This window comes from Chiloscyllium plagiosum, unplaced genomic scaffold (genome assembly GCF_037043375.1).
Source record: "Chiloscyllium plagiosum isolate Xiang-an unplaced genomic scaffold, Cpla_swu_hap1 HiC_scaffold_10, whole genome shotgun sequence".
Lineage (NCBI taxonomy): Eukaryota > Metazoa > Chordata > Chondrichthyes > Orectolobiformes > Hemiscylliidae > Chiloscyllium > Chiloscyllium plagiosum.
The window spans coordinates 82,858,656-82,883,317 of record NW_028270148.1 but is presented as its reverse complement, the minus strand read 5'-3'; the positions used below and the strand labels follow the sequence as shown (position 1 = coordinate 82,883,317).

At 42.6% G+C, this 24,662-nt stretch overlaps 1 protein-coding gene across 2 annotated transcripts in view; it reads right to left on the bottom strand.

The window, feature by feature from the left end:
- impg1a (interphotoreceptor matrix proteoglycan 1a) overlaps nt 1–24,662 on the bottom strand; it is a 141,462-nt gene that overhangs the window by 64,738 nt on the left and 52,062 nt on the right. For both annotated transcript variants that reach the window (XM_043696237.2, XM_043696238.2), the window contains exons 3-8: nt 14,935–15,101; nt 14,645–14,679; nt 13,879–13,925; nt 12,603–12,694; nt 11,506–11,655; nt 6,160–6,218 (exon numbers count right to left, since the gene is read on the bottom strand). In XM_043696237.2, the coding sequence (XP_043552172.2) occupies nt 6,160–6,218; nt 11,506–11,655; nt 12,603–12,694; nt 13,879–13,925; nt 14,645–14,679; nt 14,935–15,101 (550 nt within the window). The remainder of the gene's footprint in view (nt 1–6,159; nt 6,219–11,505; nt 11,656–12,602; nt 12,695–13,878; nt 13,926–14,644; nt 14,680–14,934; nt 15,102–24,662) is intronic.

Genomic DNA, 24,662 nt, shown 5'->3' with positions numbered 1-24,662 from the left:
CCCTTTTTTTAACCTACTCCTCTGTTATGCTGACCACCTTGGAATCTTCACTTTATCATCACCTCTAGATGATGCTGATTGCCTGTCATAAGGTCTTCACCTTTCCTGCTCCTCTCGGTGATGCAGACTGCCCATTTTGTGGCTCTCATCTTACCCGTTCCTCAATCACAACAGAACCAATTTCTCCTCGTTGTTGTGGAACTACACGCACCATTCATTATATGAGATTACAGAACTGAGCATGAGAGGTAACTCTCCTTAAATGCATAGAGTGATGCAGTATTTTGATAAAAATGTACTTTTGATCCAAGCCAAAATTGTTGTGTACAACATAGCACAGTGAGCACAGCAAACAAAGTCATATGATTTTTAGACATAAAAGAGCAACAGGTAAATAAAACATGAGAATCTGCAGTGAATGATCAGATTCCAGAACACTGCCAAACATAAAAATGGTAAAAGTGACAATCAGGAAGCAGTAATTTTAAATTCTTGGAGTGTATTGTAGGAGAAAAGTTATAAAGAAAAAGTCAATGAAAAATTAAGCCCTTCAACCCTGCCTATCTTTCAAAACATAGGAAGGATATTATTAAATTGGAGAGGGTTCAGAAAAGATTTACCAGGATATTGCTGGAAATGGAGGGTTTGGATTATAAAAATAGCTTGGGACTTTTCTCACTGGAGTGTAGGAGATTGAGGGTGCATAGAGATTTATAAAATCATGAGGACTTTAGGTGAATAGCAGATGTCCTTTCCCCAGGGTGGTGGAGTTCAAAACTATGGGACATATTTTTAAAGTGAGAGGAGAAAGTTTTATAAAGGCCATGAGGAGTAATGTTTTTTACACAGTGGAATGAACTATGTGTAAAATGAACTGGCAGAGGAAGTGATGGATGCAAGTACAATTGTAACACTTAAAAGACATTTAGATATGTACATGAATAGAAAAGTTTTGGAGGGTATTGGCCAAGTGCAGGCAAATGGGACCAGTTCAATTTGGCAACATGGTCAGCATGGACTAAGTGGACGGAAGGGTCTGTCTCCACACTGTATGACTCTATGCTATAACACTACAACTGTTGGGTGGCATGGTGGCTCAGTGATTAGCACTGCTGCCTCACAGTTCCAGGTTTGATTCCAGCCTTGGGCGACAGTCTGTGTGAATCTGCACATTCCCCCAGATTCTGCATGGGTTTCCTCCCACAGTCCAAAGATGTGCAGCTTAGGTGAATTGGCCATGCTAAATTGCCCATAGTGTTAGGTGTATTAGTCAGAGATAAAAAGGCTGTGGGTGGGTTACTCTTTGGAGGGTCGGTGTGGACTTGTTGGGCTGAAGGGCCTGTTTCCACACTGTAGGGAATCTAACTATGACTACAATTCTATGATGATAATGTGCTTGTGTGTAGACCTCAGCTGCATTTTCCTGTCCAATTTCTATATCCTTTATTTTCTTTGGATTTAAGACCCCATTTATCAGTGTTGAATATAAATTTTACCTTGTTGATTTTAATGACTGAATGTCGACAGGCCTTTAGGGTAGAGAAGTCCAAAGATTCTGAATCCTCTCTATTAAGAAATTATTGCAAGTCAGGCAGCATCCGAGGAGCAGGAAAATCGACATTTTGGGCAAAAGCCCTTCATCAGGCATTCTTGATGAAGGGCTTTTGCCCAAAGCATCGATTTTCCTGTTCCTTGGTTGCTGCTTGACCTGCTGTGCTTTTCCAATACCACACTCTTGACTCTAATCTCCAGCATCTGCAGTACTCACTTTCACCTATTAAGAAATTATTACTTATATCTGACCTAAATAGTTGACTCTTTATCTTGATATTGTCGTCACTGCTTCTACATTCTACATCTAGGAAAATAGCCTCTTAGCATTTAACCCACCCAGGCCTTTCAGAATTTTATGTATTTCAATTAGATCACCCTCATTCTTCTAAATTTCAGACACTATAAGCCTGGTCTTCTTAATCTCTCCTCAATGCATGATCCTCTCTGACAATCATCTTTGTGTTCCTCTCAGGTAAGTATATCTTTCCTTTGGTGCTAACATCAGAACTGTCTCTCTGAATTTAATAGTTTCTCACTGTTTAAAGAACATCTGAGTCAAATTTTCCCAGCTGCTGAATGATATAGGGAAAGTCAAAACGGTTGAGAAAATATGGTGATACTGGAAAAGTCAGATTCTCAACACTATATATTCAATTTTTTTTCAATCAAGTGTTAAATAGTGAGACAAGAATCTTGCTCATAAATAGTGACCAACTTATTTGCATGTATGTGCATGTCATAAGCACTGAATCTTGCCTCATTCATTTACAATTTCCTATTCTCCCAAGCATTGGCAGCTAGAAACTATATAATGACAATTCCTGACACAAAAGTCAAAGTAGGTAACAGGTGGCTCCAGCAAGGTGGTGGACATGTTGCTGTACAGCATCATTTTTCAATGTCACATCTACAGCATGTGCCATTGCAAACACAGTGAATGCACTTTAATCAAATGGACATGTCTCCAAGTCTAAGGGATTAGTCCTTGGTGAAGTCACCATGGACTTGGATGGTAATCAGTTGACAGGTACTGCCACAGTCAGTCAAGGCCAGAGACTGATGTCAGGCTTGGTGCTTGGACACTGTCAATCCACTGCATGGTGTGCTCAGGGGTTCCATATCACTGCAGGTCAGCAAGTGGGCTCCAGTCAGTCCATCAGCTCCAATGTAATAAGGCTGGAGAAATCATGGAAAATCAATCTGGAGTTGAACGGGAACAGTCAGAGGCTTGGTCTATCGCTTATGTAGAATATTCAGTAAGGGGAAGGGAGTGAGGCATAAAGTTGCTGTAGTCAGAAGATATCCTGGGACACTGTCATAGAGCTATGTCAGCTGTTCCAGTAGACCTGAATGGGTGGTTGACCATCCTACCCTGGTGGCTGTAAGGGTCAGGGCTTTGTTAAAATTTTATGCAACTGGGATCTATGTGAATCTCACAATCCTCAATCCACAAATGTATTATGACTGTTACTGATTAAATTTGTGCTAGATCACATAGCTGCAACTTGTTTCTCTGTGACAAGGCAGCCGAGAAGTAAGCTTTGCCAAATGGCTGGTGACCTCAGTGCTATAGAATGTTGCAGGTTGCATTGAGAGCACCATATCCTAATGCAGCTGACTTCATCAACAGAAAAGGGTTCTAGTCCATCATCATATAAGTCATCTATGATCATTGGTATAATATCTCAGACTGCACCATATTCCCAGGGATCTGCCATAATTTGTATGTACTTGAGAATTCTCATGTTGTTGCTTTGTTTGAAAAGCTCAATATCTTATAAAGATGACTGGGAAACACAAGATAGCCTCTGCAAACATGCTCTGTGAAAAGTGTGTCTGCTATTATGGAGCACATGATAATGCAAGCAGGGTGCCATAGTTGGTATGGTGTATACATAATGAGGAAAGCCACAGAGAATTGTGTGAGATAATGCCTGAGAGCTCACAGTGAGAAATAATTACTTAATCTCTGAAACTGAATGCCAATTTTGGTAAAATTCAGCCACTGTTTTTTCTATTCTTCTGAACTACTGAAGTATTTAACTTCACATGTCTTGTGTACTGACTCAATATCTATATATTGTGGGAAAAACTTTAATTGCAAAGATGCAGCAGGTTTGGATGTAGGTGGAGGTTTAAAATCAATAAAAATGTTATTTTATCAGAAACAATCCACTCATGCGCATATGAAGAACCATCCAGTGTGGATGGATACATGAAGTGGCATGGGGAATGTTTATAGGGAGAGTGGGTGTTAGGGGGAGTGAGGGGTGAAGTCTGGTTTATGGTTTATTCACTTATAGGAAATACCAATGCAGTGTCAGATTACTGAAACCCCTCTCCCCTCCTGTCCTTATGCCTAGCACTGGCCAACTACTGCACTCAATCTGGTGCCGCCCAGCTCAATACCCAAGGAACAAGAATTCTAACTTCATGGACACTCTCTCCCAGGTTGGTTTTATGAAACTGGAAAATGTCCTGAATTTAAAAAAAAGATGCACTTCAGGTCATTGTGAAAGATGAGGTAATTCAATTAAAGTGTTTAAGGAAGAGGTATTAAATGCTTAGTTTGTACATAAAGTTAATAATGCCCATGATCTTGATCAGATGCATCCAAGAGTACTGAAAGAAGTGGTAGCAGAAATTACCACAGCACTGATCATAATTTTCCAATCTATCTTGGAGTCAGGAATGGCGCCAGAGGGCTGCAGAATTTCAAGTGTTACACCATTGTTTGAGAAAGATCTAAAGATGAGCTCAGCAACTACAAAACTGTCAGTTTAATTTTTGTTGTTGGGGAAGATTCTTGAAACAATAATTCAGGACAAAATAAATAGTCACCTGGGAAGTGCAGGTCAACTAAGGAAAGCTAGCTTGGATTTGTTGAACTTGCTAAAGACTTTTAAGAGGTAACAGAAAAGTTTGATGAAGATAATGCTGTTGATGTGACGTACATAGCCTTCTAAAAACATTTGATAAAATGCACATGGAATAAAAAGCAACATGGCTGTGGAAATGGATAATTTACAAAAACTGATAGTAGTGGTGAATGGATGCTTTTGGGCTGGTTGTTTTTGGTTTATGGTGAATGGAACTGAGAGACATGAAAGCATTTCAAGAACGGAACAGTATTGCTGCTGCCATGTCCTGATGAAACATATATAATCACAACATTTCTTTTGAGGTGATGAATTTACTGCTTTGCAGGTGATTTCTAACATTTTAGAAATTTTGCTGGTTTTGACTTTGTCGATATTGAATTTTCTGCTGTCAGCTTTCACTACAGAATGGGAGCAGTTTATGTGATCTCTGATGACATAAGAGGAGCAGCAACAGTAACAGAAGTAGCCACTGCAGCAAGCATAACAACTATATCAAAATAAATGGTCACTTTGTTCCAATGTCTGGACATTGGCAGACCTGCTGAGTTTCTCCAGCACTTACTGTTTTTATGTTAGATCTCAAATGTTCATCGTGTTTTGTTTTTAACATCAGCAGCTATATTCTCCGTAGCCACATGCAACACACAAGTGGAGATGGATGCAGAGTCCCAGCTCAAAGGAGACGAAACCCACAATACAGGCTTACAGAGAAAGGCTCACCTTCCTTGATATGTTGACGCAACAATGTTTCAAGTGGCTCAGGCTTTTAAGCAGGTCATTGCTGACATGTACAACAGAGTCAAGTCTTCCAAGAATAATCTATAGCTTGAGTTATTTGATCTGTTAGGAGGCTTATCCCAATCCAGTTTAAATGGAGCAGTTACAACAGAAGAATCCTCTTTATCCAATACAGAGGCCAGTTTATCAATTTGAAGCCTCTGTCTTCAACTATGTGTTTCAACTATGTGAACTTGTGTTTGGCTCAAGTAGCCATCCAGAGATTCTAACCTTTCTCCTTATTAATTTGGATCCTTCATCCTCAAACCACTTCAGCAGAACTTCATTTCTCATTTGATCTAGGTCATTAATTTCAACTTGAACCACAACAACTGCATCTTCTCTCTCACTCTCCAAATTCTTCTCCAGTCATTTAAAAACATCCTGAGCCCTGCCACCAGGCAAGCACCACAACCATCAGAACTCCTACTCAAGGCTGCAAAGTACATTATTAAAGGCTTTTCAAAGATTGAGTTATTAGGAGACTAATCATTTTTGATTTCAACACAGTGTGAATGAGGAGTGTAAGATGGTGAATCTGTTTCAAAACCAACAGCTAAATCAGTTCAATTGAATTTCCAAGGGAAAATTCCAAGTTCTTCAATATCTCCAGGTTGGAAAAGAGTGAAGACTCATCAAGGTAGGAGGAAATCTGTAATTATTGATAACCTGCAAAGTCTGGTGAAATGAGATGAAATTGGAATCATTTGTCTCCAGATTTGAACAACAGTAATATCAAATATAGATAAATGTGTCTAGCCATGTTTACTAGATCTTTCATTAAGATTACCTCCACTCATCTCACACCAACTACTAATTAGAATAGTCCAGAACACTGCCTTTCTTGGCTCAGCATTTATGAGCAAAGATTTTGAGATATCTATAATTTGAAACACAACGTGTATAGCTGTATTAAGCACAATGATTAATTTCTTTGTTTACCTACCTAGATCCTAATACTTGAATTTCTTTGAATCCTGGCTGGATTTCAAAAAGATTCCGCATCTGGAAAGGAAATAAATATCTGAATCATAAAGCTGTATTTGGATAATTGGGGAAACTACAAAGCACACTCTGTATTGATACCCCCTGCGCTTATTTACAGGATTTTGCAACTTGGGTACAGCACCCCATGCATGATTCTGAGGTAGTTTGTTGCCATTTCATGAAATAGACCTAAAGCTTTCAGTATATGATATTACATTGTTATACAATAGTTACGGCAGAGAAATAACATATTTGATTCAACAGCTGTATATTATTTGCATGCTTTCTGTGTTCTGTATGTTTTTAATGCAAGCGAATGAAAGGTTTTTCAAGTAAAGAGATGTCTCAGGAAAGTGATAAGAATTTGGAACTTGCTACCACACTGAGTGCTGGTGGTGAATTGGATATATGTATTTTAGAGGAAATACACAAAGGAGACCTTCACAGAAGGTTATGGTGCTAGGATTTGATGAGGTAAGAGTCGATAAAGTGTGGCGCTGGAAGAAGCACAGCAGGTTAGGCAGCACCTGAGGATCAAGAGAGTTGATGTTTCTGGCATAACCCTTCATCAAGACTGGGGAGAGGGAAAGGGGCCTGAGAAATAAATGGGAGATGGGGCTACGGGCAAGGTAGGTTAGATGGCGATAGGTGGGATGTGATTATGATAGGTTGGTGGGAAGTGTAGAGTGGATAGGTAAGATGGAAGATGGACAGGTAGGTCAGGTCAAGAGGGCAGAGCCGAGTCGGAGGGTTGGATCAGAGATGGGGTGGGGTGGGGGAGAGGTGGGGGGTGGAGAGGAGATTTGGAAACTGCTGAATTCAATGTTGAGGCCACGTGGTTGAAGGCTCCCCGAGGCAGAAGATGGGGTGTTCTTCCTTCAGTTTGCAGATGGCCATGTTTAGGCTTTGGGGTGGGGGTGGGGGGAGCAGACTGGATATGTCATGGGGAGAGTGGGAGGGGGAGTTGAAATGGATGGACACCGGAAAGTGGGATACAGACCAGAGATGTGCTCTGAACAAATCCGCAATCTTGCACCTGGTCTCTCCAATATAGAGGAGGTCACATTGGGATCATTAGATGCAGTAACTGAGGTTCGAGGATATGCAAAGAAATCGCTGCGGATGTGGAAGGATCCTTTGGGGCCTTGAAGGGAGGTGAGGGGTAAGGGGTGGGTGCAGATTTTGCATTTCACACAGCGGCAGGGGAATGTGCCAGATGTTTAAATTTTTGAATCACAGAATCCCTACTGTGTGGAAACAGGCCCTTCAGCCCAACAGGTCCACACCGACCCTCTGAAGAGTTACCCACCCAACTCATTCCCTCACCCTATTACCCTAAATTTATCCCTGACTAATGCACGTAACCTACACACCCCTGAACACTATGGGCAATTTAGTATGGTCAATTCACCTAACCTGTGCATCTTTGGACCGTGGGAGGAAACTAGAGCACACCGACACAGACAGGGGAGAGAATATGCAAACTCCAAACAGACAGTCGACCGAGATGTGAATCAAACCCAGGTCCCTGGTGCTGAGAGGGGGTTGGTGTGGACTGTGGACCTAACAAGGGAGTGATGGAGGGAACAGTCTGTATGAAATGCAGATAGGGGTGGGGAGAGAAATATATTTTTGGTGCTGGGGTCTGAATGTAGGTGGCGAAAATAGTGGAGGATGATACGCTGGATATGGAGATTAATGGGGTAGAATGTGAGGGACAAGGGGATTCTACCCTTGTTGGGGTTTGGGGGTTGGGTCGAGGGCAGAGGTGCAGGAAATAGAGGAGATGTGACTGAGGACATTGTTGATCACGAGGAGGGGAAATTATGGTCCTGGAAGTATCTGGGGTATCCTGGAGCAGAATTGCTCATCCTGGAAGTGGAAACGGCGGTCGTGGAGGAATTCGGAGTAAGGGACAGTGTTTTTACAGGAGCAGGGGTGGGAGGAGGTGTAGTCAAGGTAGCTGTGGGAGATGGTGGGTTTGAAGTCGATGTCAGCATTAAGTTGGTCACCAGAGATGAAGACTGAGTGGTCCAAGGGGAACGAGGTATTGAAGATGGTCCAGGTGAATTTGAGATCAGTGGTGCTGGAAGAGCACAGCAATTCAGGCAGCATCCGAGGACAGGCAAAATTGACGTTTCGGGCAAAAGCCCTTCATCAGGAATAAAGGCAGAGAGCCTGAAGCGTGGAGAGATAAGCTAGAGGAGGGTGGGGGTGGGGAGAGAGTGGCATAGAGTACAATAGGTCAGTGGGGAAGGAGATGAAGGTGATAGGTCAGGGAGGAGAGGGTGGAGTGGATAGGTGGAAAAGGAGCTGGGCAGGTCGGACAAGTCCGGACAGGTCAGGGGATCGAGTTTCTGGAGGTTAGAAGCTAGGATGAGGTGGGGGAAGGGGAAATGAGGAAACTGTTGAAATCCACATTGATGCCCTGGGGTTGAAGTGTTCCGAGGCGGAAGATGAGGCGTTCTTCCTCCAGGCGTCTGGTGGTGAGGGAGCGGCGGTGGAGGAGGCCCAGCACCTCCATATCCTCGGCAGAGTGGGAGGGGGAGTTGAAATGTTGAGCCACTGGGCGATGTGGTTGATTGGTGCGGGTGTCTCGGAGATGTTCCCTAAAGCGCTCTGCTAGGAGGCGTCCAGTCTCCCCAATGTAGAGGAGACCCTCTTCCTCCGCTACATTGATGACTGCATTGGCGCCACCTCGTGCTCCCGCGAGGAGGTTGAGCAATTCATCAACTTCACCAACACATTCCACTCTGACCTTAAATTTACCTGGACCATCTCTGACACCTCCCTCCCCTTCCTGGACCTCTCCATCTCCATCAGTGACGACCGACTTGATACTGACATCTTCTACAAACCCACCGACTCCCACAGCTACCTGGATTACACCTCTTCCCACCCTACCTCTTGCAAAAATGCCATCCCGTATTCCCAATTCCTCCGCCTCCGCCGTATCTGCTCCCAGGAGGAGCGGTTCCATCATAGAACACACCAGATGGCCTCCTTCTTTAGAGACCGCAATTTCCCTTCCCACGTGGTTAAAGATGCCCTCCAACGCATCTCATCCACATCCCGCACCTCCGCCCTCAGACCCAACCCCTCCAACCGCAACAAGGACAGAACGCCCCTGGTGCTCACCTTCCACCCTACCAACCTTCGCATAAACCAAATCATCCGCCGACATTTCCGCCACCTCCAAACAGACCCCACCACCAGGGATATATTTCCCTCCCCACCCCTCTCCGCCTTCCGCAAAGACCGTTCCCTCCGTGACTACCTGGTCAGGTCCACGCCCCCCTACAACCCACCCTCCCATCCTGGCACTTTCCCCTGCCACCGCAGGAACTGTAAAACCTGCGCCCACACCTCCTCCCTCACCTCTATCCAAGGCCCCAAAGGAGCTTTCCACATCCATCAAAGTTTTACCTGCACATCCACTAATATCATCTATTGTATCCGTTGCTCCCGATGCGGTCTCCTCTACATTGGGGAGACTGGACGCCTCCTAGCCGAGCGCTTTAGGGAACATCTCCGAGACACCCGCACCAATCAACCACATCGCCCAGTGGCTCAACATTTCAACTCCCCCTCCCACTCTGCCGAGGATATGGAGGTGCTGGGCCTCCTCCACCGCCGCTCCCTCACCACCAGACGCCTGGAAGAAGAACGCCTCATCTTCCGCCTCGGAACACTTCAACCCCAGGGCATCAATGTGGATTTCAACAGTTTCCTCATTTCCCCTTCCCCCACCTCATCCTAGCTTCTAACCTCCAGAAACTCGATCCCCTGACCTGTCCGGACTTGTCCGACCTGCCCAGCTCCTTTTCCACCTATCCACTCCACCCTCTCCTCCCTGACCTATCACCTTCATCTCCTTCTCCACTGACCTATTGTACTCTATGCCACTCTCTCCCCACCCCCACCCTCCTCTAGCTTATCTCTCCACGCTTCAGGCTCTCTGCCTTTATTCCTGATGAAGGGCTTTTGCCCGAAACGTCAATTTTGCCTGTCCTCGGATGCTGCCTGAATTGCTGTGCTCTTCCAGCACCACTGATCCAGAATCTGGTTTTCAGCATCTGCAGTCATTGTTTTTACCAGGTGAATTTGAGGTCAGGGTAGAAGCTGATGGAGTAGTGAATGAATTTTTCAAGCTCCTCGTGGGAGCATAAGGCAGCGCTGATACAGTCATCAATGTCGCAGAGGAAAAGGTGGGGAGAGTGCCAGTGTATCTGTGGAAGAGGGATTGGTCCATGGGTATAGCCGGTACCCATACAGCTATCCACAGAGGTAAGGTTGAGTCGATTTGTGCAGAACATTTAGACTGAATAGCCCATTTCTGTGCTGTCAGGACCATGCAATAATGTACAAATGGAAGCTACAGTCCCCTCACTAACTTTTAAATGATGGTGGGAGATAATCACTCTCAGATGGAGACAAAAACCCAAAAATGTAATTAGACAATAGACAATAGACAAAAGATGCATGAGTAGGCCATTCTGCCCTTCGAGCCTGCACCACCATTCAATATGATCATGGCTGATCATTCTTAATCAGTATCCTGTTCCTGCCTTATCTCCATAACCCTTGATTCCACTATCCTTGAGAGCTCTATCCAACTCTTTCTTAAATGAACCCAGAGACTGGGCCTCCACTGCCCTCTGGGGCAGAGCATTCCACACAGCCACCACTCTCTGGGTGAAGAAGTTTCTCCTGATCTCTGTCCTAAACGTTCTACCCCGTATTTTTAAGCTGTGTCCTCTGGTTCGGCACTCACCCATCATCGGAAACATGTTTCCTGCCTCCAAAGTGTCCAATCCTTTAATAAACTTATTTGTCTCAATCAGATCCCCTCTCAGTCTTCTAAACTCAAGGGTATACAAGCCCAGTCCCTCCAGTTTTTCAGTGTAAGGTAGTCCCGCCGTTCCAGGAATTGACCTCGTGAACCTACGCTGCACTCCCTCAATAGCCAGAACGTCTTTCCTCAAATTTGGAGACCAGAACTGCACACAGTACTCCAGGTGTGGTCTCACCAGGGCCCTGTACAGCTGCAGAAGAACCTCTTTGCTTCTATACTCAATTCCTCTTATTATGAAGGCCAGCATGCTATTAGCCTTCTTCACTACCTGCTTTACCTGCATGCTTACCTTCATTGGCTGGTGTACAAGAACACCCAGATCTCTTTGTAATTAGAAGAATATATGTTTCAGCCAATGAATTCAGCTGAACTACATTTTTCAATTTTCACTACATGGAAAAGTGAGCAGCTTTTTTTACAGCAAAAAGTCAGTATATTCAACGAACTTGCCTGAATCTCAAACCTTCGGATAAGTTCCTGATACTCGAGTGAGTTCGGCTCACTCAACTCTCTGCTATAACTTTGATTGTTGAGTTTAATGCTGAACTCCACAACCTGTTCTGATGACTGCTCTGGGACAATGTTGGTTACATGCAGATCCTGAAGCAGATAGAAAGGATATGATCCATCACATAGAATGTGCTATTAAAAAAAGGAAATACTTAATGCACATTTACCACTATAGTGTTGACATCACCACCGAGTAATGAATCTCTTCACCTCATACCTACTTTGCAGAGAATATGTTCTGTGATACTTACAATTCTGCAAGTGCAGTGATAGGTTTGATCAAATTATAAATGTTAATGTCCTTATAACCTAGAAGATATACCAGGGGAGAAAAGAAACTAGCTGCACCAATCTTGAAGAAAATTAACCTTTACATAAGGCAAACCTCGAGGAAAATTAAACATTTTCAAAACTTGAATTATATTAAGATTCTGGAGGGGTGGATATTAAACACTAAGTATCAAGGAACATCAGTCCATTTAAATTTTCTCTGAAATACATGCACATCCACTGTTGAGAAAATGTAATCTCTAATTACTTTCACCAGTTTTCTAATTAATCTGATTGTTTTTTACAGTCTATGACTTGACTTTTCAACTGAGCCGTTGTGGGAATAGAAGATTTGTTTATGTTGACAATGAAAACAAATTATTCCCCTTCTTCAAATGTCCACTAATGTCTTTTAGGGAAGGAAAATGCCATTTAGTCTGGCTGACACGTGAATCCAGACCTTAACTGCCCTCTGGCAAATTAGAGTTAGGCAATGAATGCTGGTCTAGGCAATGATACCCTCATCCTGTGAATGAATTTAAAAAACACAGACATTGATTGGAACTCTGCTGCCTGGCCTGCCAACATATATTGTCTATGTAAATTTACAAAATTGTCGTGATTTCCATTTTGCATTTTGTAAATATTTAAATTCTGGCTCATCCAAATCTGACTAACATATCTCAGCGTACTTATTGCTTGTTCAGAACCATTTTATAGCACATCTAAACCATGATTAATAAGTAATTGAATTTTGCAAATCTCACCTTAACAGGAATTTTAGTTTCATTCACAATCTCATTAGAGACCACAATGTCTGGAATTGATGTGGTTTTTGACACTGGGACAGCAGGGATCTCTGAAGAAAATGATACCAATCAGAAGTTAGAGAAAGATACCCTGATGCTTTAAGTCTTGCTGTATGACAAAATTGACTGATAGAATTAGTCTCGGAGTAAAAATAAAATACTGCAGATGCTGGAAATCTGAACTTCAAAGAGAAAATGCTGGAGGAACTCAGCAGGTCTAGCAGCATCTATGGAGAGAGAACGTTTACATTTCACATCCAATACGACTCTACTTTAGAAGAAGCGCCATGTTACTGCCAGACTTGGTACGTTTCTCCAGCACCTTCAGTAAAGGAAAACCTGCTTATTAACTGGAAGGTCAAAGATTGCAGCCCCAAAGTGTCCACCGACCCTGATATCTTACTAGGAATAACTATTATAGATTATTCTGGTGCTACCTGTCAATAGAAACTAGAAAACAACAGCAAGTTATAATACACTTGTTTGAAATCAATACCATCTGAGAAAAAAAAACAGAAAGTACAGGTCAGCCAATCAGGAATTCAAACCTCTATTAATTTAATACCCCTGGAGAAAGTGGGACCTGAACCCAGGCTTGATGGTCCAGAGGTTGGGACACTTCCATTTGCACCACAACAGTCCTTCAAATCTCCATATTCAAGTGGTGACTCGAAGGTGCAGGTGTTGGACTGGTGTAGACAAAGTTAAAAATCAAACAACATCATGTTATAGTCCACCAGGTTTATTCAGAGGCACTAGCTTTAGCCACAACCACCTGATGAAGCAGCAGCACTTGGAAAGCTAGCGCCTCTGAATAAACCTGTTGGACTATAACCTGGTGTTATGTGATTTTAACCTATATTCAAGTGGTGAAGTGATGACACATACCTTAGTCACTTTGATCTTACTAGATCAGATATATGCACATGAATTTTTGCCAATTTGAGTGCTGACATGATAGTTTATTAAATAGATAAATTTGATAACAAAAGGTGAGTCACAGAACCCTTTCTGCCTCTCTTAAAACTCCAATTATTATTATATACGTCCCATGTCCATCTCATTTATCTTCTAATGGCTAGTTCAAATATAGTGGGACATTCCCATTCAAGTAGATTATTAAGAAAATCTACTTAATGAGGATGCTGAATAGCCTTGGTTTTTAATCAATTTTCAAAGGCTTTGCAGTTTATACGTGAAACATTAAATAACACAAGTTGACATGAAATAATACCTGCTGTTAGTGTAGTGAGTTCACCTGGCTGATTATCCACAGGAATACTTGCTCAGCAAACAGAGAAAGGGATACACATTAGAAATTTGACATTGTCATTTCATTTTAGCTCATTTGTTATTATTCAAAAAGACACTTAATATGGACTACATATATAAACAATAATAATATAAATCACTTCAATTTGAGCTAATACCCAGTTATGAAAATATCTTGACCTGCTTCATTTTAGATTAGATTAGATTAGATTACTTACAGTGTGGAAACAGGCCCTTCGGCCCAACAAGTCCACACCGCCCCGCCGAAGCGCAACCCACCCATTCCCCTACATTTACCCCTTTACCTAACACTACGGCAATTTAGCATGGCCAATTCACCTGACCTGCACATCTTTGGACTGTGGGAGGAAACCGGAGCACCCGGAGGAAACCCACGCAGACACGGGGAGAACATGCAAACTCCACACAGTCAGTCGCCTGAGGCGGGAATTGAACCCGGGTCTCTGGCGCTGTGAGGCAGCAGTGCTAACCACTGTGCCACCGTGCTGCCCACTGCCACCGTGCCGCCCACAGTTTGGGATTTACATAGTCGTCACAATTACTCAGTCAGAACATTGTTATATTTATAGAAAGTGTGGAAACACAAGAGCTAAATACTGCTCTGTGGTATTTTTGTGATAATGTGACAATTTTTGACAACTTTTGATGAAGCGAACAGTAGCAAAAGGCCTAATGCAATAGGTTTCCACAACATATCTGTTGCTTACCTTGGTTGAAGATCACTATCTTGGATACGCAGTCTCTGTGAAGCAATGGAAAACCATCATTTTTAATCTTTTAAGAAAGTGTAATAACGATATGGAAAAATCTACAAGGCAAATTGGATTCTTACATTTAATATGACTGAATTTCATATCAGTGTAATATTAAAATGTTAGAATATCATTGATGTGAATATTTTAAATCTCAATGCTCATTATTGTGGAAAGCTGTGAGTAAAACTTGCACAAAATGAGTTAGCATCCAAGACTGTCTCTGTTCAAAGTTGATTCCTTACCTTTTGAACCATGGTTAGATGTTCTTGGGATTCACTGAAGTTTTGCCCAATCTGGAATAGATAATGTGTTTCTCGCTGACAAATATTGACCCATTGCTGGTACTCTTCATTCTCTGGAATTCTGTCCAAGAAAATCCGAAATGCTTCCCAGACGGCTTCCTGGCAAACTGAGCAGAGGACAATGCATCAAGACAAGTAGCCTGATTGTCAGATATAGCAAAGTCTCATGGTTTCACCATGAAATGTGACAATCTGAAATCTTGACCATCACTGTTGTCCATTAAACTTATTTTTGTCTTTAACTCAACCTTGTTAAATATTGTCTATGATATCAAAGGGAGTTAAGTGTGATTTGGCTATCATAGGCTCAGACACACATGTTTTGTTTCAATATTAGATTAGCAAAACATTAAGGAGGACTATAACTGAGACAGGTGTTTGGAAAATATGATCCCGTTAGTAGCTGAAGGCCTAAAAAGAGTTCAACATCTTTTATATTTGCGATCATACCAAACAAATTGCATCATTTAATCTAATATCTACACCCCCTTGATCTCGGCCCTTCAGCATTTAGGTTCCCCAATTTATAGGTAACAGTGAGTTTTTAAACACACAGGACAGACTTCCTCCAATGTGAACAATAAAGATTAATTGGTTCAAACTAAAAAGCTGCAACTTTATGATTAAATTATGACACAGAAACATGATTACACTGTCGGTTTTGATGATTATCCCCCACAAAGATTGGCGTGAATGGAGTTTTCAATCCCATAGACACATCGTATTCCTGAATATTGCATTCTTCTTTCCATCTACCTAACTTATCTTAAAATGTTAGCATGGTTTTCAGTTCAAAAACCAACTCCAAATGTGTTCCAAAATCAATCACTGATTATGGCAAGAACACAAAAAAACAGGATATATGACAAGAGATCAGAATTTCTCTTCACGTGGGTTATATTATCATTAGTGGCTTTTGATCATTGCTTTATTCTTACTTCTGGATGGGCTTTTCCAAGAACTAGTCTCACCATATTGCTTGCTTTGTTATGTATGTTCAGTGCTACCACTTTTGTTTGACATCAGGGAATTTTCCCTTGTGTCCTGCCCAAAATGCATCACTCAACTAACATCCTTTAAAACATTAACGGATTATTATTACATTGGTGTTTGTGGGAGCTTGCTGTGAGTAACTCGGCATGTGTGTTTCCGACATTAAATTTACAAGTGAGTACATTGTAAAAGTACTCCCCTATATAGGTTGTTTTAGAATATTCTGAGGTAATGAAAGGCATTATAGAATGCTCTGTAAACATTAGAGCAAGGAGGAATGTAGCATGTATGTGCCAGACATTTGTGCATGGATTTTAGGATTGGACAATGCATACTATTGAAGGGAAAATAATTATGTGCAGCATTTGCTTGGAGAATGGGAAGAAGGCTGGAGGGTTTGAGTCATAGGGAAAGGCTGAATAGGCTGGGCTTTTTTCTGTGGAGTGTCAAGGGCTGAGAGGTGACCTTATAAAGGTCTAGAAAATTATGAGGGGCATAGTTAGGTTGAATAGCCTGGGTCGTTTTCCTGTAGTGGGTGAGTCCAAAACTAGAAGGCATAGGTTTAAGGTGAGAAAGGAAAGTTTTTTATAAAGTACCCAAGAGTTAACCGTTTCATGCAGAGCACAGTGCCTATATGAAATGAGCTGCCGGAGGAAGTGGCAGAGTCTTGTACAATTACAACATTTAAGAGGCACTTGGATGGGTATATGAATAGCAGGGGTTCAGGGATATATGGGCCAATTGCTGGCAAATGGACTATGTTAGATTACGATGTCTGGTCAGCATGGACAAGTTGGACAGAAGGGTCTGTTTCCCTGCCGTATGACTGTTTCACTCTATGACTGAAAATGATTTGCAATGAGAAGTATTTCAGACTGATGATAATGACTAGCTGGTGCCTTCCTAAGATCAATTCTTATTGACCTTAAGCATTGAATTTGATTGTAATGAACCTACATAAACTTTGCTGTAAAATTGACAATCACTGGAGTATAATTGAGCATCCAGTGCATTTGCCAAATTTTTTTTTGTAGGACATTTAGGAGTAATTTAGGAGTTCTATCATGGTCAAAGCTCATTGAAACCAAATTTGAAACCCTGAGGCAGATTCTCAGCTACAATGAATGTGAAACAGTGATCAAAAACACCACTGCATCAAAATTGTTGTTAGTGCCAGACACATAGTTACGAACTAAAATTCATTAAGAAAATCTAAGATACTTGTAAATGAGCTTGTAATTGGAAGTTTAGTTAACAGATGCACTCGGTTACATTCAACCAGTGGAAATATAAGACTTAGGTTTTGTCTACTTTGAATCAAATGTCAATAATAGCAACAACAACAACATGAAGTTTTATCATTGTTAACAGAATAAAAAAACACCAGGAATGTCACCTGTGTCCAAGGTAGTCAAGCTACATCCTGGTGAATCCCTGGTGAAAATACTTCTGACTCCCTTTGCACCAAAATTCCACCTGGAACCAGGTTCCCAACAGTAATCAGAAACTCAGTCAGACTTTGTCACTCTGCTGCAGTCTTGTTCACATTGATTCTGCTCCTTAGTAACCATCTCTCACGATTGTACTTAATTATCCTTAATTAACAGAGCTTCTCCACTACATTTTCTGAGCTGTTCATGTGCAAACTTAGCCTTTTGCATTTCCATTGCCATGTCATTAACCATACTGCCTTCAATTGTGTTGCCTTTAGAATAATTTCACCTGTCTTTTGCCTCATGATGCGATTTAAACCAAGTGCCCAATGTTTGAACTAACCGACTAGTTCAATATTTTCTTGTAATTTCCTCAATGTCTAACATTAGGAAGACGGAAGAATCCGTGGCTGTAAGACAACAAAAGCTGGGACTTGAATATTCAAGAGCACATGACATTTTGGAGCAGCAAGAAACTCTGTGGTAGATGAATTGTCCTTTCAAACTGAGGTTTGAGCCACATAAATGCAGCTCCTATGTAATCCTGCATACCTATACTGATGCTCTGGGCAGGAAACAGACCAAAGATTACTGGTGCGAGGGGGATAATTTAATTAACAACTAAAGGCAAACAAAGAAATTTAATGACATTTTAAAGGTAGAAAGCAAACATTTCCTTTATGGCAGAAGTGCCTCTGCATCATAATCCTAATTATCTGTATATGTTGATGCAAAGTAATTCACTCATGTTTTAGATGCTATCAGATTCTTGTGGGCTTGGCTACCTCTTTTAATCGCACTCTATCTTCTTCACCATCCTTGCCATCAACAGTGGCACCCTCAGCATCTCTGTCAGTCTCCCCTTTTTCCTCATTTGAGGTCGCTCTACCTCCCCCTCTTCTGGTTCTAACCCTGCCATTGAGCTAGGTTGTGAAAGGTGTTCCAACCAATCACTATTCTGGAGACACAATTCAGCAAATGATGAAATACTCCTCCTGAATAATCCATATGGAAGCACATCTTCAAATAAAAAAAAAATGCCCTTCAATGATGGACATGGCTAAAGTGAATATATGGGTAGCATTTTAGCATTTTTAACACTGGTTTAAAGGTTTGCAATGGATTAATTAGCTTGCTTTCAGGGTAAACCTTGTCACCCATGAGCCAGATCTGGAGATAATGCAGGTGATGCAGGGGAACGAATATTTGAGGAACCTTTGGAGTTGAGTAGAATGTAGCCATCATGACAGTCCCCTAAACAGCAAGCACACATCCGCAGGAATTGTTGCCTGTGTTGACAATTGAGCTGGTCATTTAAGGAATGAAATCCCTTCATGTTCATGAATCTGGTTGGGTGATGCCATGGAGCTCTGTGCACTACATGGATACAGTCAGAGACCTCTTGTACCTGAAGGAACCCAGCAATATCTGGAACATTAGCTTTTGGGTATTAGGTGACATTGAACAACTGTATTGTTTTACTGTAAGTGGCAATGGTGAACTCACCAGTACACTTGTGAGATAGCAATTGGGAGAAGCCACACACATCCACATTTCAAGCTTGAACTCAGCTGATGGCTAGGAACATCAATGCTCCTGTGGTATTCAGTGCCACAGGCCACTCAGTCTGCCTAGCTATAGATTTGCCCCTGTTATGTGAAAGTGTCTGGCACTGCCTTTCATTCACCCACAAGGTAGCTGCAATGCCTTTGGTGTATCCTCACCAGTTGTGCTGCTTGATAATGTTGGAAACCCTGGTTCCCCTCTCCAGATACTGCTTGTTTGTCCACTGCTGCAGTCCCTGAGCATTATATCTCTGGTTCTTATTGCACTAAGATTTCCTTCCTCTTCTCCTCCCCCTTCTTCATTCCAATAATCCTAGTACAACAACTGGATTTAATTGATTAACATCTGGCATGATAGTACTGTTTAGTGAAGAAATACCAGGAATGATACAGAATGTCAGTGACTAGGAGTCAAAATGTCAAGATTATCTGCAAGACAGCCAGGAGTGAATTGAGGGGAAATTGCTTTACTCAGTGGGTTGTTAGGATTTGGAATCTGCTGCCTGGGAAAATGGTGGAGTGGATTCCACAGGAGGTTTCGAAAAGAGCTGGATATATATTTGAAAGTGATGAATTTAGAGGGTGATGGATAGCGCTGGAGAAATGGACTAGCTGGGTAGCTCTTTCTGGAGCTGGTGCAGACATGATGGGTGAATGGCCTCCTTCTCTATTGTAAAATTCAATGATTCTATGATTCTGTAAAAACAGAGCTGGAGTTGGCCATTTGGCCCTTCAACCCTGCTCTGCCAATCAATATGATCATAGCAATCATCCAACTCAATACCTGTTCCAGTTTTCTCTATATACTCTTTGATCCCTCTAGACCTAAGTCCTTCTTGAAAATATTCAATGTTTTGTCTTCGACCACTTTCAGTTTCAGAGAGTTCCACAGGCTCAGCACTCTCTGTGTGAAGAAATTTCCCCTCATTCCAGTGCTATCCTGTATCCCTACACTGTGACTCCTTGTTCTGACTCCCTGGTTTTGGGAACTTCCTTCCTGCATAGTCTTGTTCGAACTTTATAGGTTTCTACAAGATCTCACCTCACGTTTTGAAACTCTAGTAAATTTGGTCCTTACCAATCCACTCTTCTTTTTACATCAGTCCTGCCATCCCAGGAATCAGCATTTGTTTAATACGCTTGTTAATCATGCTTTCAATTTGAAATATTGACAGAGTCGAGCCATCCTTTGTGCCCTTGCCAAGTTGCTCATGCGTTCGATGAAAGTCTGCGCTGCAGCAATCTCTCCATGGTAAGGTGTATCTTCCAATGACTGTCTTTCCCCTTCATGATGCTGCCATGTGCAAAATTATTTGTAGATATTTTTTCATAAACCTGTTTAGGATGTTTTTACACACCTCTGGAGCAGATGAAACTTGAATTTGGGCCTCTTGGTTCAGAAGTAGGAACACTACCACTGTGCCACAAGAGCCCTACTGCAAGTTATTTGTAGCTTGATCTTTACGTTGCTTTCCATGAATGTAGCAATTATTTTAGCATGACACTGGTGGCCTTCATTATCATCTCTGGTACAGCCTTACAACATCAGAATCTGTTGCCTACATAACAGTTTTATCCGCATTTCCTTAACTTTCAGAAACATAGACTGTGAATGCTTCTACGTGGCTGCACATGTACATGTACATGGATGCACAGCAGCATCACCACTGTTGGTTTGAAACATATATTGTCTGCAAGGCTTCGTACAGAGAAAAACGATGGTTGTTGTTTTTTAATTTGAATCCTTCACTGTCTACCCCTCTAAATTATACATTTCCTAACACTGTAGATGGCATTCACCTTTCCTCTGGCATCCCCTCGGTCCTTTTCCAATTTCCCTCTGTGTCTACTTTTTTTTTACTATCTCCCTTGATATCACTGCTCTTCCCTTTAATGCCATTCCCATCCATATCCCCAAACCAAGCTTTACCCTTGCACTGCCCCTTACTCAATTCTCTTTCTCTTTCTCACTGCCCACCGAACTACTCCACTGACTTCACCACCCTAATATACAGTTTCCAATCTCCCTTGTTTCTATAATTGTGTTTCTCTCTTCTGTCTCTCAGTTTCTTTCCTCCACTGTCCAGGATCCTGTCATTTCCATTGACGACCATGCCCTTCATTTTCCACTCCTTACAGTTTCATTCCACGTAACCCATCTTTATTTCAATCTTTTGAGTTGAACTTAGTCGCACTTGCCTGCCCTGGTGAAGATTTTTGGTGGTTATCTCACTCAAGCAGGATTGTTGACCCAGTCAGGCTTCACTCATAGAATCACAGAATGCCTACAGTGTGAAAACAGGCCCTTCGGCTCAGCAAGTCCACACTGACCCTCCAAAGAATATCCCACCCAGACCTATTCCCCTATTACTCTACATTACCCCTGACTAATGCACCTAACCTACACATCCCTGAACACTATGGTTAATTTAGCATGGCCAGTTCCCCTAACCTGCTCATCTTTGGATTACAGGAGGACACACATGCAGACACGGGGAAAATGTGCAAGCTCCACACAGACAGTCATCTCAGGCTGGAATCGAACCCGATTCCCTGGTGCTGTGAGGTGGAAGTGCTAACGACTGAACCACTGTTAGCGATGTAACAAGAACAACCAAAAGTACATATGACTGAGATAGCTCATGGTCTGCTGGACCCAGTCAGACTTCACCTTTCTTGCTATAAGAGGTTGCATATAAAATTACTTGCTTATGAAGGATCCAAGTTCGTGAAAAGATTTGTACTCACCAGAGGTTGGAGGAAGCAGTCTACCTCACTAGGTATTTGGCTCATATGTATTTGCATTTACGAATATGCAGGTTTCCCATTTTTGTCCATCAGATTTGCTTTCCTCAGTGTCATTCCAGTGGCTGGAGCGTTAATGAGAATTCATGGCATGCTAATTAATGCAAAAAGCTGATCACCTAAACAGTTCTGAAGACTCTTCCCATCTTGCTGGAGGTGTCAGAAATGGCAGCTAATGATCCTCTGGATATGGATGTTGCTGAGATGGTAGGTGAGGACAAGGGGGACCCTATCGCTGTTACGGGAGGAAAGACAGGGTAAGGTCTGAAGTGTATGAGACAGACTGGACCCAGCTGATGGCCTTGTCAACAATGGTTCTGGGGAATACTCAGTCAACTGCATTCCATGCTGTCAGATCCAACCCTGACTTTATTATTAAACCAGCCAATAAGAATGGTTCTGTTGTAGTCTGGTGGACCGATCTCTACACTACTGATTGCTAGGTCTCTGATACCTCCTCCTATTCCCCCCCAAACCATGATCCCAAGATGGAACATCAGGCTATTGTGTCAACTACAGTCACCAACTTCATTTCTTCTGGTGATTCCCTCCGCCACTGCCTCCAGGTTGACTGTCCCCCAACCCCACATGGCTCACTTCCACTTCCTTCCCAAAGTTCACAAACAGGACTGCATGGACACACCCATTGTTTCTGCCTGCTCCTGCCCCATGGAGCTTAACTCTTCCTACCTTGACTCAGTCATTTCTCCCCTGGTCCAGTCCCTGCTGAGAATTTCCAGTTTGCAGGATCTAGCTGCCTCCTCTTCACCATTGACATGCAATCCCTTTACACATCCATTCCCCACCAGGATGGTCTCAGGGCTCCCTGTTTCTCCCTGGAACAAAGGCCTGAGCAACTCCCATCCACTACCACCCTCCTTCACTTGGCCGAGCTCATCTTCACCCTGAACAATTTCTCTTTTACCTCCTCTCATTTTCGTCAGGACAGAGGGGTGGCCATGAACACATGCATGGGCCCTAGTTATGCCCGTCTCTTTGTGATGTACATGGAACATTCTTTGTTCCAGTCCAATTGAGGCCCCCAACCACAAATCTTTCTTTGATATATCGATGATATAAATGGTGCTGCTTCCATCTCTCATCTAGAATTGGAAAGGTTTATCAATTTCACTTCAAATTTCCACTCCATTCTCACTTTCCCCTGGTCCATCTCCGACTTCTCTCTTCCCTTTCTCAACATCCATGTTTCCATTTCTGGTCACCAATATTCACTATAAATCCAGCGACTTCCACAGTTATCTTGACTACACATCCTCGCACCCTGCTTCCTGTAAAGTCTCTATTCCAATCTCCCAGTTCCTCCATCTCCACTGCATCTATTTTGATGATACCAACGTTGACACGGGAGCCTCTGAAATGTCCACCATCTTCCTCAACCCAGGAATCCCCAGCACCTCAGTCTGGTCCGACCTATTTCCTGCACTTTGGTCCTTACACCCTCTCTTACCTCTCGCAATAGTAATAAGGTCCCCCTTGTCCTCACCTACCATCCTACCAACATCTACATCCATACGATTATTAGCAGCCATCTCTGCCACCTCCAACGAGATGCTACCACCATACACATATTCCGCTCCCCTCCTTTGTCAGCCTTCTACAGGGACCATTCTCTCTGGGACACCCTGGTGCACTCTTCCTTCACTCCCAACACACCCCCGCAGCCCCAAGGCACTTTCTCCTGCAACCACAGAAGGTGTAATATCTGTCTATTTACTTCGTCCCTCTTCAGTGTCCAAGGGTCCAAACATACCTTCCACGTCAAGCAACGTCAACCTGCATTTCATGCAATCTAGTTTACTGCATTTACTGCTCACAATGTGATCTCTTCTGAATTGGGGAAAACGAAGCATAGACTGGGTAATGGCTTTGCAGAACACCTACATCCTATGCGCAAAAAAGACCCTGAGCTTCCAGTTGCCTACCACTTCAACACACCACCCTGTTCCCAGGTTGTCATCTCTGTCTCAGGCTTGTTGCAGAGTTCCAGCGAAGCTCAGTACAACCTGAAAGAACAGCAACTGATAGTCAGCGTGAAGACCCTTCAGCTCTCCAGACTCAATATTGAGTTCAATTATTTTAGGACTTGAGCTCCCCATGTCTTTTTCCCAACCCCACACGTCAGGCCTTGTTAACACAATCCATTGTTAGCCACTAACAACCTGTATTAACAGCTATTCACCCTTCCAGCTGTATTGTTACCCGTTCCTTTTCCTGACCAACTGTTCTTTTCACTCTTTGGGCTCTACCCCCCACCCCCCCCCCCCAACTATCATTTACTCCTTACCCCCTCCCCCACACCTATCTTCCACATATAAACCAACATTTTCCTAGCTACCATCAGTTCTGAGGAAGGATCACTTGACTCGAAACATTAACTCTGATTTCTCTCCACAGATGCTGTTAGATCTGCTGAGCGTTACTAGCAATTTCTGTTTTTTTGTTTTTGATTTACAGTATCCGCAGTTTTTTTGGCTTTTGCTGTCCTTGTCCTTTAGTTGGTCAAATAATGAGGTTTGGAAGTGCAGCAAAAGAAGCCTTGGTGTGTTAGTGCAGTGCATTTTGTGGATGGGGTATACACAGCTACCAATGTGAGCTGGAGGTAAAGGAATGCCTAAGCTGCTGATGAAGCGGGCTACTTTGTCCTGAATAAAATTAAGCATCTTGAGTGTCACTTGAGCTGCACTCATCCAGTGACATTTATCAGACCTCAAATATTGACTCTGATTTCCTCTTCACAGATGCAGTCAGACTTGCTGAGTATTTCTTGCACTTCCTGTTTTATATCAGACTTCCAGCAACTACAATATTCAGCATTTATTTCAGCATCTGAGGATTTGTGACTAGAACTGAA